General features: G+C 47.8%; 1 protein-coding gene across 1 annotated transcript; it reads right to left on the bottom strand.

The window, feature by feature from the left end:
- Positions 1-133: 133 nt before the first annotated feature.
- LOC140852651 (uncharacterized) lies at positions 134-12178 on the bottom strand. Its single transcript, XM_073246223.1, has 2 exons — positions 8583-12178; positions 134-8505 (listed from the first exon to the last, which is right to left on the bottom strand). Exons 1-2 carry the CDS (start codon positions 8613-8615, stop codon positions 7729-7731), a joined length of 810 nt encoding a protein of 269 aa, XP_073102324.1. The 5' UTR covers positions 8616-12178; the 3' UTR covers positions 134-7728.
- Positions 12179-14703: the final 2525 nt, after the last annotated feature.

The raw sequence follows: 14703 nt of genomic DNA, 5'->3' as shown, positions 1-14703 counted from the left end.
AGTCTCCTCGTCAGAAATTTTTCTCATGGAATATCCTTCGATGTCAAATCAATCGAAATTCAAAAAAATAAATATAAAAAAAAAGAGAGAGAGAATGAAAATAGTGAGTAATAGAGTAGTTGAATAGCCTCGTACCCTTCTTTATTTATGAAGTGAATTTGATAATTATTACCAAAATGAATGAAATATGCACTAACTGCATAATAATAATTTTCATCATATTTAACTATACAATAACAGCTTTCTATATCATCTCACCGTAATAACTATTTTAAATGCATGATTATGATCGTGAAGACATAACCATCACCAATATTTTTGAGTTGACATAATTATTTTTTCAATTCATCCATGTCCAAAATATTATTCGGATGGCTCTGCTTCAAGTATTATCGGGATCAAACAAATAGATATCCATCACCTCCAGTCATATGAGTTTGGATTATCTTCAAACCCAATCTATATAGAAATAAGTGACTTTCATTGGTGGGGTTGTCTCATTCTATCCCGATTTCGGGGAGAGGAACACAAATGCTCCAATAGCTTAAAATTTGTCGGAGAATACCGACCGATCTCACTCACGCCGACTCATCATCGGACCTATATGACCGATGTCCGACTCCGCCGACCGACCGACCGACGGCTGCCGTTACCGACCGACCGACGGCTGCCGTTACCGACCGACCGAAAATACGTCGGTCGGACAGGCCTTCTCCTCTCTTCCGACCCGCTGCACTATGGAGTCCGACGCCCGACTCTGACAACGTGCCCGACTGGCTGTCGGAGGGGCCCCGAGTTTCCACCCGATGTCCCTCAACCAGCCACCGACCTATAGTCGGTCGGCTCCCCCAGATGCCGTACGGCTGCCGGAAACTATCAGTCCTGACAACGGCGTGCGGCGCTGCCGCCTAGGGGCATTATCCCACCTAAGGTATGGGTCAACCCTAGCGATTTGACAGCCCCACGATGATTTGACACCCTCACGGCGACTCTGACAGTCCTCAGTGACTTGACAATTCTTCAATTGTCCGCGCCATTAATGACGGCGCCATACCATGCTCCACTATATATAACGGGGAAGGCAACAGTGCTAGAGGTCCATTCGAAACCCCTGAACCCCTCCTCTCTAGCTCTCTCTCTCGTTGAGCTCCTTGTTTTCTTTTCACTGTTGCCTAGTCTCCTCTCTGACTTGACCGTCGGAGGGTCCCCGCCGGAGCCACCTCCGGTCAGCGTGGATTTTCTTTTGCAGGCGCTCGTTCCCGACGACCAGGCGGCGAGGGGATTGGCCACAACAGATTGGCACGCCAGGTAGGGGGGACGCAGTAACAAGTTAGTGCTTCATTGACAGCACCAAGGATTGTAACCCCCACGGGATCCAAGATGACAAAGACAAGAGCTCAGCGGTCGAGGGTCACTGGATCGGCGAAGCGCTCTTCCCGTCGGGAAGAGGCCTCCCCTCCATCCTCCATGGCGGAACCTAGCTCTCCGCACCCCGCGGTGACCACGGAGGCGCAGATCGCAGCGATCGTGCGGCAGATGACCGTGCTGACAGATGCGGTCAAAAGCTTTCAGCAACAACTGATCCGGCTACCGCCTTCACCGGCCGAGCAACCGGCGGCACGTCCGATGCCCTCCAAGAGCAGCCGCCGACGCCCGCATCAGTCTCCGTCGCCTCCGCAGGAGCACCTGCCACAGCGCTCCTACCGGGAGGAGGAGGGGCGCCCGTGGCGTGACACCCATCGGTCTCGACGGCCATCTCCTTCCCAGCTGGAACGAGCAAGGAAGGAGAAGCGGCCACGAACACCGTCTGCTTCCCTCTCGGATTCGTCAGGAGACTCCACCCCCGGGGTCTCTCAGCACCGACGGATCGATGACTACGAACGCAGGTTTGAGGAAATCGACCGTCGGCTTGCCCAGTTGCAGGTGGACGGGCAGAAGTCCTCGAACGACGTTGACTTCTAGACCGCCCAACCTCTCTCCCGACTCATCCTCAACGAACCGATCCCCAGTCGGTTCAAGATGCCGCACGTGGAGCCTTACGACGGCTCCATCGACCCAATCGACCACCTGGAGAGCTACAAAGCTCTCATGACGATCCAAGGGGTAACCGACGCTCTCCTTTGCATCGGCTTCCCCGCCACGCTCCGCAAAGCTGCCAGGGCCTGGTACTCCGATCTTCGATCGAAAAGTATCCACTCCTTCGGGCAGCTCGAGCACTCCTTTGTGGCCCACTTCAGCACCAGTCGGAAGCCGCCGCGAACATCGGACAGCCTTTTCTCCCTCAAACAAGGAAAAAATGAGACGCTCCGACACTTCGTGGCGCGATTCAACGCGGCCACGCTTGAGGTTCGGGACCTCAATGAAGACATGGCCATCTTGGCCATGAAGCGCGGGCTGAGGGCATCCCGATTCACCTACTCCCTGGACAAAACCCTCCCCCAAACGTACGTTGAATTGCTGGAGCGCGCATACAAGTATATGCGTGCGGATGAAGGAGCTTCCGACCGGCACCTGGCCGAGCCCAAGGGCCCGAAGGAGAAGAGAAGGAAGGGTCGGAACCCTGCCGTGCTTAGCAGGCCCCCGACCGACAGTCGGGTCTCACCCCCACAACGGAACCAGAGGTCGCCCCGACGGTGAAGCCCAAGGCCGACACACCCCAGGTACGACTCCTACACTCCTCTCTCTGCTCCTCGTGTGCAGATTTTGATGGAGATCGAAGGGGAAGAGTACTTGCGACGGCCTCCGCCTTTGAAGGCAAAGGGCCTCGACCGACGGAAGTACTACCGATTTCACCGGAGCCACGGCCACAATACCGAGCAATGCATCCAGCTTAAGGATGAGATCGAAGCTCTCATCCGTCGGGGATATCTTGATAAATTTCGGAGGAACCCGCCGACTCAACCCGTTGTCGACCGACGACCCCAGCCGACTGAAGAAGCGACGACTAATCAGCCTACGGCCGGGATCATCAATATGATTTCCAAATGACTGGGCCCGAGGACATCTGCTGGAGGGGAGCCAACGAAGAAACCGCACCCGGACAACGTAATTACTTTTACAAAAGAAGATGTTCGGGGCATCCAAACTTCCCACGACGATGCTGTTGTTGTCTCGGCAACAATAGCGAACTATGATGTAAAAAGAATCTTTGTAGATAATGAAAGTTCAACGAACGTTTTGTTTTACTCGACCTTCTCCCGGATGCGACTACCGACCGACCGACTCAAAAAAGTCTCTACGCCCTTGATAGGCTTTGCTGGGGACGCTGTCACTATGGAAGGAGAAGTCACTCTGCCCGTGACGGTTGGCACCGAACCATGACAAAGCACAGTCCATTTGACTTTTGCGGTCGTCCAAGTGTCTTCGGCTTACAACGCCACACTTGGAAGACCCGGACTAAACGCCCTCAGGGTGATAGTTTCGACGTATCATCTCCTGGTTCGGTTTCCGACCAAAAACAGAGTCAGGGAGATACGCGGAGAGCAACAGCTCGCTCGCCGATGCTTTCAGATCTCCGCTCAAAGCGAGGAGTTGAAGGGCTCCCTGACGATCGACAAGCTAGACCAACGGGAGGAGGAAGAATGGGGTAAACCGGTCGAACAGCTCATTCTCATCTCGATAGCGGAGAATCTCGATCGAAAGGTATGGGTCGGGTCTCAACTACCCGACCCAGAACGACGACGGTTGGCGGAGCTGCTGAAGGCCAACGCCGACATATTCGCTTGGTCAGCAGCAGATATGTTGGGCATCTCTCCGGAGACAATAACGCACCGACTCAACATCGACCCAACGATGAGGCCGGTGAGGCAGAAGAAAAGGTCTTTTGCTCCTGAAAGACAGAAGGCCATCGACGAAGAAGTGGACAAGCTACTCGAGGCAGGCTTCATCAGAGAAACTACATATCCCGATTGGCTCGCCAATGTTGTCATAGTGAAGAAAGCCAATGGAAAGTGAAGGATTTGCATCGACTACATCGACTTGAATCGGGCATGTCCGAAGGACAGCTTTTCACTTTCAAAGATCGACCAGCTGGTGGATGCGACATCCGGTTATCGACTGCTCAGCTTCATGGACGCTTTCATCGGGTACAATCAGATCCGGATGGTGCCCGAAGATGAGGAGCACACTGCCTTCGTGACCCCCAAGGGCCTCTACTGCTACAGAGTGATGCCCTTCGGACTGAAGAACGTCGGAGCTACCTACCAACGACTCATCAATAAGGTCTTCAAAGACCAGATCGGGCGCAATATGGAAGTATATGTGGATGACATGCTGGTAAAAAGTGCGCAGGCTGCAGATCATGTTCGAGATCTCGAAGAAGCTTTTCACACTCTACGATAACATCGAATGAAGCTGAATCCGACTAAGTGCGCTTTTGGAGTGACCTCGGGGAAGTTTCTCGGATTCCTCGTTTCTCAGCATGGAATCGAGGCCAACCCTGAGAAAATCAAAGCAATCATCGACATGCGCCACCCGAACACCAAGAAGGAGGTCCAGCAGCTGAATGAAAAAATCATCGCTCTCAGCCGATTCACCTCTCGGTCGGCCGAAAGATGCCTCCCGTTCTTCAAGACCCTGAGGCAGGTGAAGGGCTTCTCTTGGTCGGATGAGTGCCGACGGGCCTTTAAGAATCTGAAGAGGTACCTGGCTTCTCCGCCGTTGCTTGCAAAGCCAGAGGTTGGGGAGACGCTGTATCTCTATTTGGCCACTTCCCCCGAGGCGGTTAGTTCAGTGCTCGTCCGAGAGAACGAGAGCCGAATTCATCAACCTATATACTATACCAGCAAAGTGCTCCGCGGCGCTGAAGCTCGATACTCGGAGACAGAAAAGATGATTTTCGCCCTGACCGTCTCCGCACAATGACTCCGCCCATACTTTCAAGTGCATGCCATTGTGATCCTCACCAACCAACCCCTGAGGGTGATATTGCGTCGGCCCGATACATCGGGACGACTGGCGAAGTGGGCGATGAAGCTCAGCGAGTTCGATATACAGTACCGACCGTGACCTGCCTTAAAGGCCCAGGTCCTGGCCGACTTCATCGCAGAATGCCCGACGACCAACCAAGGATCGGAAGGCGTGAACCCCGGAGGAGCTGCGGTCTTCGAGCCTGACCCGATGTCCACCTGGGTACTGCACATCGACGGAACTTCAAACGCTCAGGGGAGCGGGGCCGGGTTCCTGCTCACCAATTTGGAGGGGGTAGTCACTGAGTATGCCCTCCGATTCGACTTCAAAGCCTCCAATAATCAAGCCGAGTATGAAGCACTCCTCGCCGGCTTGAGGATGGCGAAGGAACTTGGGATCGACAGCCTCCAGGTATTCTCCGATTCTCAGCTGATCGTGGGGCAGATCAAGGGCAAATTCGAGGTGCGAGATCTAGCTATGGCAAAATATCTTCAGGAAGTGAAGGATCTTGTGGCGCGCCTCGGATATTTCGAGATCTCCCATATCCCCAGGTCAGAGAATGTCCGGGCCGACGCACTTTTCAGGCTGGCGACTTCAGCTTACGACGCTTTGGGCCGAACGTTCGTGGAGAATCTCGAGCAGCCGAGCATCGACAAGGTCGAGGAGATGCTACAACTGACGGCCGAACCAAGCTGGATGGATCCGATTGTTCGGTACCTGACCGACAGGATTAGCCCTGAAGATCCCGTGGAGGCCAGGCGGCTCCGATGGTCGGCCTCCCATTATGTGATAATGGATGGCCGACTCTACAAATGATCGTTCTCCCTTCCCTTGCTGAAGTGCTTGGGACCGACCGATGCAGACTACGCACTCAGAGAAGTGTACGAAGGGATTTGTGGAAGTCACTTGGGGGGCAAATCTTTGGCCTACAAAGTCCTGCGGCAGGGTTACTACTGGCCCACCATAAGGAAGGATGCGGCTGAGCTGGTCCGGAAGTGTGAACCATGCCAAAAGTATGCCAATGTACAACACCAGCCAGCCAGCCAAATCGCTCCTATTGTCGCCCCATGGCCCTTCGCCCAATGGGGGGTCGAAGCCATCGACTACTTCATCAAGTAGGTGGAGGCCGAGCCCCTGGCGCAGATTACCGAGCGAAAGATGGAGGACTTCGTTCAGAAGTCCATCATCTTCAGGTTCGGATTGCCGCATACCATTATCACCGACAATGGGCGACAGTTCGACAACCAAAACTTCAGAGACTTCTATGCGAGGTTTCACATCATGCACCGACTGACTTCGGTCGGGCACCCACAGTCCAACAGTGAATCAAGGTGACCAACCGGACCATACTACACAAGCTCAAAACCCGACTAAATGAAGCCAAAGGCCTCTGGATCGAGGAGTTGAACTCCGTCCTGTGGGCTTACCGGACAACCCCCCGCGTTTCGACCGAAGAGTCACCTTTCAGTTTGGCCTATGGGACGGAGGCAATGATACCGCTCGAGATCGGACTGCCATCAACTAGGATCGAGCAGTATCAAGAGCTGAACAACTCTGAATGCCAGAGAGCCGACCTAGACCTCCTCCCCAAGCTTCGGAGCGAGGCTCAACTTCGCATGGCTTCTTACCGACAGAAAGTAGCCCGCTATTACAACACCAAGGTCAAGCCAAAGCTTTTCAGGCCTGGGGACCTAGTCCTGAGAAAGGCAGATGTCTCGAAGCCTCTAGACCAATGGAAGCTAGCTCTGAATTGGGAAGGACCCTACATGGTAGCAGACACCTACGGATCAAGAGCTTACCGGCTGGAAACTCTGGAAGGGAACCCCATTCCCCGGACCTGGAATGCCGACAACCTAAAATTGTATCACCAATGAACTTTGTACCTGTTCATTCGGAATACAAATTCAGTTCCAAATTTTGGAGTCTCGACTCTTCGACTGATGATCGATGCTCGCCAAGAAGTGCGAGTCCCGACGTCCCGACTCGGACTTAACGTTTCCCTCGAAAATGATGGCCCAATCGCCGACGATGCATCGGATGCTTACAAGGGCCGAAATATCCATGACAACGGGAGTTACACTCCTTCTATGGTCGAACTTTCGGGCCAAACGATCGGCTAACTCGCCGACTCAGCCCCGACCAAGATAGGCAAAATGCCGACGCGATCGCTGTCGCATTCGCGACTTACCGACCAGGCTATGGTCGGACGAAGGATATTCGGCTTACCACCGTCTATCACACGACGCGACCACTGTCGCGTTCATGACTCACCGACCGAGCTACGGTCGGTCAAAGGATATTCGGCTTACCACCGTCTATCATGCGGCACGACGTGAATACCCGACGTAAGGGTATCGAGGTCTGACCTATCATCGCTTCCCCGACTAAACGTGCCGGACGCCATTCGACTGAACACGTCGAAAGATATTCGACTGTCGGACCTTATGAAATGATCCGACCATCGAGTCTTGCCCGGTGGTCGGTCGGCTTTCGACTCGATGAACACGCCCGACTCACAACCGAACGACGGACGTCCGACTTAAGCCCTCGATCATCGGGGGGCTGATCCAAAGTCGGGATTTGCTCTGCCTTCGTGGCGGCATGCATTACCGAATGTCCTAACTAATCTATCGGGCTGGCGACTTATGCGTTCAAAGGCATTCCACGACACATGAAAGAAGAGAGACATACAAAGGAGAAAAGTTCAAGTCCAAAAGACTTTGACTTTAATTTCATTGAAGTTCGGGTCAAGTTTACAAAACTGGGCCGAAGCCCGAATACAAGTATGGTAAATAGAAGTAAAGAAAAGTGAAAGACCGACTAGCCCTCGGAATCGGCCTCTTCCATCGGGCGGAGATTGGGGGCGGTCGGCGAATCTGCTTGGGCTTCAAGAGTCGGGGCCACTTGATCTTCGGTGGCTTGCTCCGTGTTTTCTTCGACTTCCGCCCTGGTGGTGAGACCTCCCGATGATGGGTCGGCCGTCTCCTCCGTAGCTGGGGCCTCCGACTCCGACAGAATGATGCTGCCGAGGTCAAGCTCTGGATACAAGCTTCGAACGGCTTCCCGAGCATCCTCGTACCCCACTCGGTACGAGAGGAAGCCACTCTCCAGAAGTTCCTTCCGGTACTCTTCCGAGTCACGGAAGTCTTCCACAGCCCAACCCATGGCCTCCTTCGTCGACTCCGCTTCTACCCTCGCGATGTCTGCGTCGGCCTGGGCGACGGACAGACCTTCTTCGGCCTTAGCGAGGTTTTCGAGGCTTACTCGGAGTTGCTCACGTTCGGCCTTCAGCTCCTTGGCGAAGCTGTCCCTCTCGTGCCGAAGCCGACGGACGGTTCGGGACTTCTTCTTGGCGTCGTTCCGGGTCGACTGCAGCTCAGACTCTGAAGTCGCCAGGGCACCCGTGAGTCGGGAGACCCCCTCTGTGAGTCGGGAGACCTCCCCCTCAAGTCGGCCCTCCCGATCGACCGACTGTTGCAGCTGGTCCACCAGAATGACCCTGTCGGCTTCAGCGACCGCGACCTTATCTCTCCAAGCCGCGCGCAGATCACCGAATTTTCGATATCCGACCTCTAGCTCGGATATGTTGTAAACCAGCTGCACAAAACAAGACCGACCGTCAGAAGACCGAACTCACAGAAACAATAATAGAAATAAAGAAGAGAGAAACCCACCCGGATCATCATCGGGTAGAACGAAGACAGCATATCGGAGATCCGCTAATTCTTCATGGCCTCAATGTCGGCCGGGAGAAGGAGCGCTTGGCACAGCTTTTGGCCAAGTCATGGTTGGCCAGACCCGACGCACCTTCGGGAAGTGGGAAGTCGGTCGACCCCCCACCACCGGCCGACCTTCCTTCATCGTCGGACGCCATCAGGGCCTTCCCTCAGCCGGACATCCAGGCCCTGATGTCGGAGAAGGACGGCAAGCTTGAGCCCGACCGAGTATCCCCCGAAGGTGTGGCAGCAGCAGGCGCGGGTTGCTCGGGCTCGCGCGCCTCCTCCCGATCCTCCTCTGCCAGCTGAGCAGCCGGTGCATCGTCGACCGATTCCTCGGCCGCCCTTCTCTCGGGAGAGGCTGCGCCCTCGCCCGACAGTCCCTCGGACGGGACTTCGACGAGCACCGTCGGCGCCGACAGTGCGATGACGGGCTCCACCTCCGACCCAGTCGGCTCGCTCGACGGAGCTGCTTGGGGCCTCTTGGGAGGCCGCGACAGCTCGGCCCCTTGTGCCGGCCTCTTCCGTACGGCGTATTGCCGTACGTCGGCTGCCGTCAGTCTCGACCTCGTGGCATATCTGCAAACGACGACAGATGGTCAGAACCATAAAGGAAAGGAAAGAAGAAAGGAGAAGAAAAATGAAAAATCGACCTAAGCGAGGGACCGGGCTGAGACCGACGTCGTACAGGGCCTGCTCGGTGACGAGCTTCCTCTGCTTCGTCACCGAAATATTTTTCAGACGGTGGAAGTCTTCCCGATCCTCGGCTTCCACCCGACTGTTCTCGTTCGGTTGGGTTCGGGGGTCCCCCCAACGGACAGAGAACCCCCAAGGAATAGAAGAAGATACAAAAAAGAACTGGTTCTTCCATCCATGAATGGACGACGAAGATCGATGATAAAAGAAAGCCCCTTTCGAGGATTAAAGTACCACCACCCTCGGGCTTTAGGGTGGGGTCGGAGGACGAAGAAGGCTTGGAAGAGGGAAATCCGAGGGTCAGTCGGCAAAAGCTGACACAGCAGAGCAAAACTGACTATTAACCGAACCAAGTTCGGTGCGAGTTGCGTCGGGCATAGTCCGTAATAGTCAAGTACGTTCCAGACGAACTCCAGGATCGAAAAGTGAAGACCGGCCCGGAGGTCCTCAACGTAGAACGCCACCTGGCCCTCAGGCGGGCTATTGACCCGATCATTGGCACCAGGGGCGAACAGTCGAAATTACTCCGGGATGCAATATTGCTCCCGGAGCCGATCGACGTTCGGCCCCGAAAGTGAAGAGACCTCCATCTCCGAGGTCGACCGAGGATCGTCAGTCGGATCTCCCGACCGACCTCCTCTTGGAGATGTTCTGGCCATGGACCAAAACAGAAGACAGAAAACAAAGAAAAAGAAGGAGGAGACTGTGAGAAGGCAAGGAAGAAGATGATGAAGACCCTCAGAAGAAAAAGAGAGAACTCCTAAGAAGAAGGAAAACAGAGATGAGTACCTGGAGCGGGGGACTATGCGGGCAGAGTCTCGACGGCAAAATGAGGGGGGGCGGAAACCTGGATGCAGGCGACCTTGTATATATAGCACCCCCCGACGGTCGGGATGGAGGCACGACCAGCGAGGAGCCCCCAGATCGCGCCACATGGCGACATCCGGACCATCTTTCGGCCCGACGGTTCGACGCACTCATCCTCAGATCAAGCCACGTCACCCCCATCTGCTCTAACAGACCTTTCCCAATGGCCACCTGCCACGTGGCGAAGAGGCTGTGACGTTTCGCATCCCCGAGGGGGCGACGGGAACGACGGTTTTCCTTCTCGATGGGATGAGACGTCTAGCACCGATGAGATGGGACATCTGACACCGACAGGACATCTGACACCGACAAGACATCTGACACGACGGGACACCGACGGGATATTTGACAAAGGACGTCTGACGCCAGCGAATCGCCCGGCATGCATGAGGCGCCTGATGTCATATCAGCCCACGATACGGTCGTCAGAATCGAAATTTAATACGGCGAGGATCCACTCCTTTCGCCCGACGCTGCCGCCCAAACAAAGACATTGGCCAGCGCACCATCCGACTCAGGAGTGGAGGGGGGCAACTGTTGGGGAATACCGACCGACCCCACTCACGCCGACTCATCGTCGGGCCTATATGGCCGACGTCCGACTCTGCCGACCGACCGACCGACGGCTGCCGTTACCGACCGACCGAGGATACGTCGGTCGGGCAGACCTTCTCCTCTCTCCCGACCGGCTGCACTGTGGAGTCTGACGCCCGACTCTGGCAACGCGCCCGACTGACTGTCGGAGGGGCTCCGAGTTTCCACCCGACGTCCCTCAACCAGCCGCCGATCTATAGTCGGTCAACTCCCCCAGATGCCGTACGGCTGCCGAAAACTGTCAGTCCTGACAACGGCGTGCGGCGCTGCCGCCTAGGGGCATTATCCCACTTAAGGCATGGGTCAACCCTAGCGATTTGACAGCCCCACGGCGATTTGACACCCTCACGGCGATTCTGACAGTCCTCAGTGACTTGACAATTCTTCAATTATTCGCGCCATTAATGACAGCGCCATACCATGCTCCACTATATATATCGGGGAAGGCAACAGTGCTAGAGGTCCATTCGAAATCCCTGAACCCCTCTTCTTTAGCTCTCTCTCGTTGAGCTCCTTGTTTTCTTTTCACTGTTGCCTAGTCTCCTCTCTGACTTGACCGTCGGAGGATCCCCGTCGGAGCCACCTCCGGTCAGCGCGGACTTTCTTTTGCAGGCGCTCGTTCCCAGCGATCAAGCGGCGAGGGGATTTGCCGCAACAAAACTCAATTCCAACGCCTCCCCAACATTTAAGTCCCATTTTGATTTCAATCAAGAATAAGAGAATATGGTTATTGGGATTCTCATTTCAATTCATTTTAATTATCATTTGAACAGTGAATCAAATACATCTTAAGATTGTCTTGATGCAATGCTCATGGAGGCACGGAACAAAAACATGATCGAAGTGCCTGGTGAATGGTTACAGCAATTTTAAGCTTTTGTGCAAAAATTTTCATCACCTCCAATGTAGATTAATTTCCAATTCTGGTAGCTCATGCTTTTTTTTTTTGTCTTAATCAACGAGCCGTAACGTGTGATATTTTATTGCACAATCGTTGGTGGGACGTACCATTCTTTCCGGCATCCACCTACCGGGCGAACATGGGTGGCCCCCATTCTCCAATGTAGGTCAGCATCGTTAGGCAACAATGGAGAGACCGAAGAGATCCTCGGGCCGGATATGATGAAGGGAGAAACAGCATTACGTTCTATCTAGCCGTCTGCCATGTTTAATATCCAAATCATGTATGGATTCTCATGACATTAGTCATTGACTTATGATGTGAAAGGTTTCTTTTAAATTTAACTTGTTCACGTATAATGTGGACGAGAGGATTCCCGTTTTATTTTCACTTTGCCTTGCTTGTCCCATAACAAATTACCAAAACCTTGGATTTATATAGAAATGTCAAGACATGATAATGACAAGAACCTTTTCATGAATAACTGGCGTGTAACCCGCGCTACGCGGCATAATTTATCTTGCATCTAAATAAAAATTTAAAATATTTTATTAATATATAATTTTTTTATATAATATAATATATAATATTTTTAGTAACAGAAGCTCTTGTTGATCTTCATCTAATATATTTTTTTTATTTAAATTAAAAATATAAATATCAATAAATTTTATTAAAGTATTAGTAAATCAAATTCCATAATAAAATATGAATCAAAATAATTAAAAAAATAATTAATAATTTAAATATTAAATATTTCATACTTTATATTTAAATATTAAATATTTTTATTTTTTAAAAGTCTATATTGATCCTATTTGCACACTCTAAAAATATAGAATCATTCAATGTAAAGTAATTAGTACTTAACAATGGTACAACAAACAGCTACCTACATCATGTACAAGACATCAAATATCATTCTTATTTAGAATTTTATTTTTTATTTTAAAATTTTATTAAAATTATCATTAAGATAGTAATAAATTTTTTAAACTACTGTCAGTAAAATGATAAAATAATAGTGACAGAATTACTTCGATCGTTTGAAACTTTCCATCTGATTGAGATGGATCTAAACTTTTCTATTTAGCTACTCCAAGCCTTCCAATAAGTTGAAACTCCTGCGAACAGAAAAAAGTTAATAGACAAAGTAAAGAAAAAATAGAAAAAAAATATGTAAAAAATCAATAAAAATAAAAAAAAATGAAAAAAAATGAAAAGGCAAGATCTTTTCTCATATTGATTTAAAATTTATTTTAGTACAAACGAAATGCTATAATAAGAGTAACATATTCTTAAAATATAATAAAAAATTAATAACTAAAAAAGACAATGAGATTCACAATCTTATCTGATCTGTGTGATCAATAACTTCATTATGTTGTATTGAACCTCGATTTTGTATAAGCAATTCTAATTTCTTTATAATTTTTTTCAAATTTCTTCATGATAAAATTTCAACAATATCCATTTATGAAATTACAATTAAATCCTAAATATATTTTAAAATATTTATAAAGTTATGAACTAAAAATATCTTAAAAAATTTTAAAATTTGATATATATTTTTAAAAACCTGCCTAACATCATATACATCATGTTTTTTTAGAATAATAATTTATTTTGATCTAAAATCTATTTAAATAGAGTTAAAAAGCTAAATATAATAGTAAAAAAAATTATCTGAATGATCAAATACTCTACTGTTAAGTGATATGAGCAAATATAACTAAATTAATAAAATCACATAAGAATATAGAAAAAAATCACTCAATTAATTTATTCTAATAATAAATGATATAATATAATAAATTTTAATAAAATAAATAAGACAACACTGTTTGATTTAATAGAATTTAGCAGCCATCCATCATGTCTATAAAAATAAAAAAATCTCAAATAAAAATTAATACTAATATTATTCTTATCAATCTGTATTAAATATGTCTTAAATTTTACATACCCAAAGATTTATAATTAAATACCAACAACATGAAATAAATAATAAAATAAGTACAGCTATAAAATATAAAAAATAATTACAATATCAGTCAATGTAAAATAAGATGATACTATAAGTTAAATTTAGAAAATATCCTAATAAAATACCAATAATAAGATAATAAAATTATTCATTATACTATAAAATATAAAAAGATAATTACAATAACAATCAACATAAAATAAGACAACACTGTTTGATCTAATCCAATTCGATGGATTAATTCAGATCTCGAAAAATAATATAATATTATTTTTTTAAAAATAAATTAGTATATTATTATTTTTAAAATTAAAAAATAATATGTTATTATTTTTAAATAATAATGAATTAGTATTTAAAAAAATAATATATTATTATTTACCTAAAAATATGAAAAAAATACTCGATTTACTTACTCTAATAATAAATAATATAATAAAATAAATTTTAATAAAATAAAAATTAAAAAAATTATAATTTTTTAAATTATCAATAAATTAATATAGAGTAAAATATAACAAATACCTTCTTAAAGATATATACTCAATAGATGGATGCAAAACTACAAAATCCTTTAAAAAAAAACTTATAACTCACTTTTTTCTAACAAAAAAATATATTTATACCATAAATATTATTTTTATTATTGAAAAATCCATTCAGATTATAGAAAAACTTATAATTTTAAAATTATATTTATACTAATAAATTTTTCTATCATCATTTAATTACCTTCAAGCTGTTCAATCTGAAAATTGAATTAACATCAAGACAATAATAATTTTTTTAATTACTAAATAATAGAAAAAAATAATCTTTAAGAAATAATAGATTTCAATAAATTTTATTGAGAGAAGAAGAAAAAGCTACCTTATCTGCTCAAAATGTTCTATCCGATTGATATGGATCTAAACTTTTCTATTCAGCGACTTCAAACCTCTCACCTGATTGAGACTTCTACAAATGAAAAAAGTAAAAAAATAATTTTAAAAATATAAAAAATCAACAAAAATAAAGAAGATGAAAAAAATAAA

This window comes from Elaeis guineensis, chromosome 11 (assembly GCF_000442705.2).
Source record: "Elaeis guineensis isolate ETL-2024a chromosome 11, EG11, whole genome shotgun sequence".
NCBI classification, from domain to species: domain Eukaryota; kingdom Viridiplantae; phylum Streptophyta; class Magnoliopsida; order Arecales; family Arecaceae; genus Elaeis; species Elaeis guineensis.
This window is presented reverse-complemented; position numbering and strand designations above follow the sequence as displayed.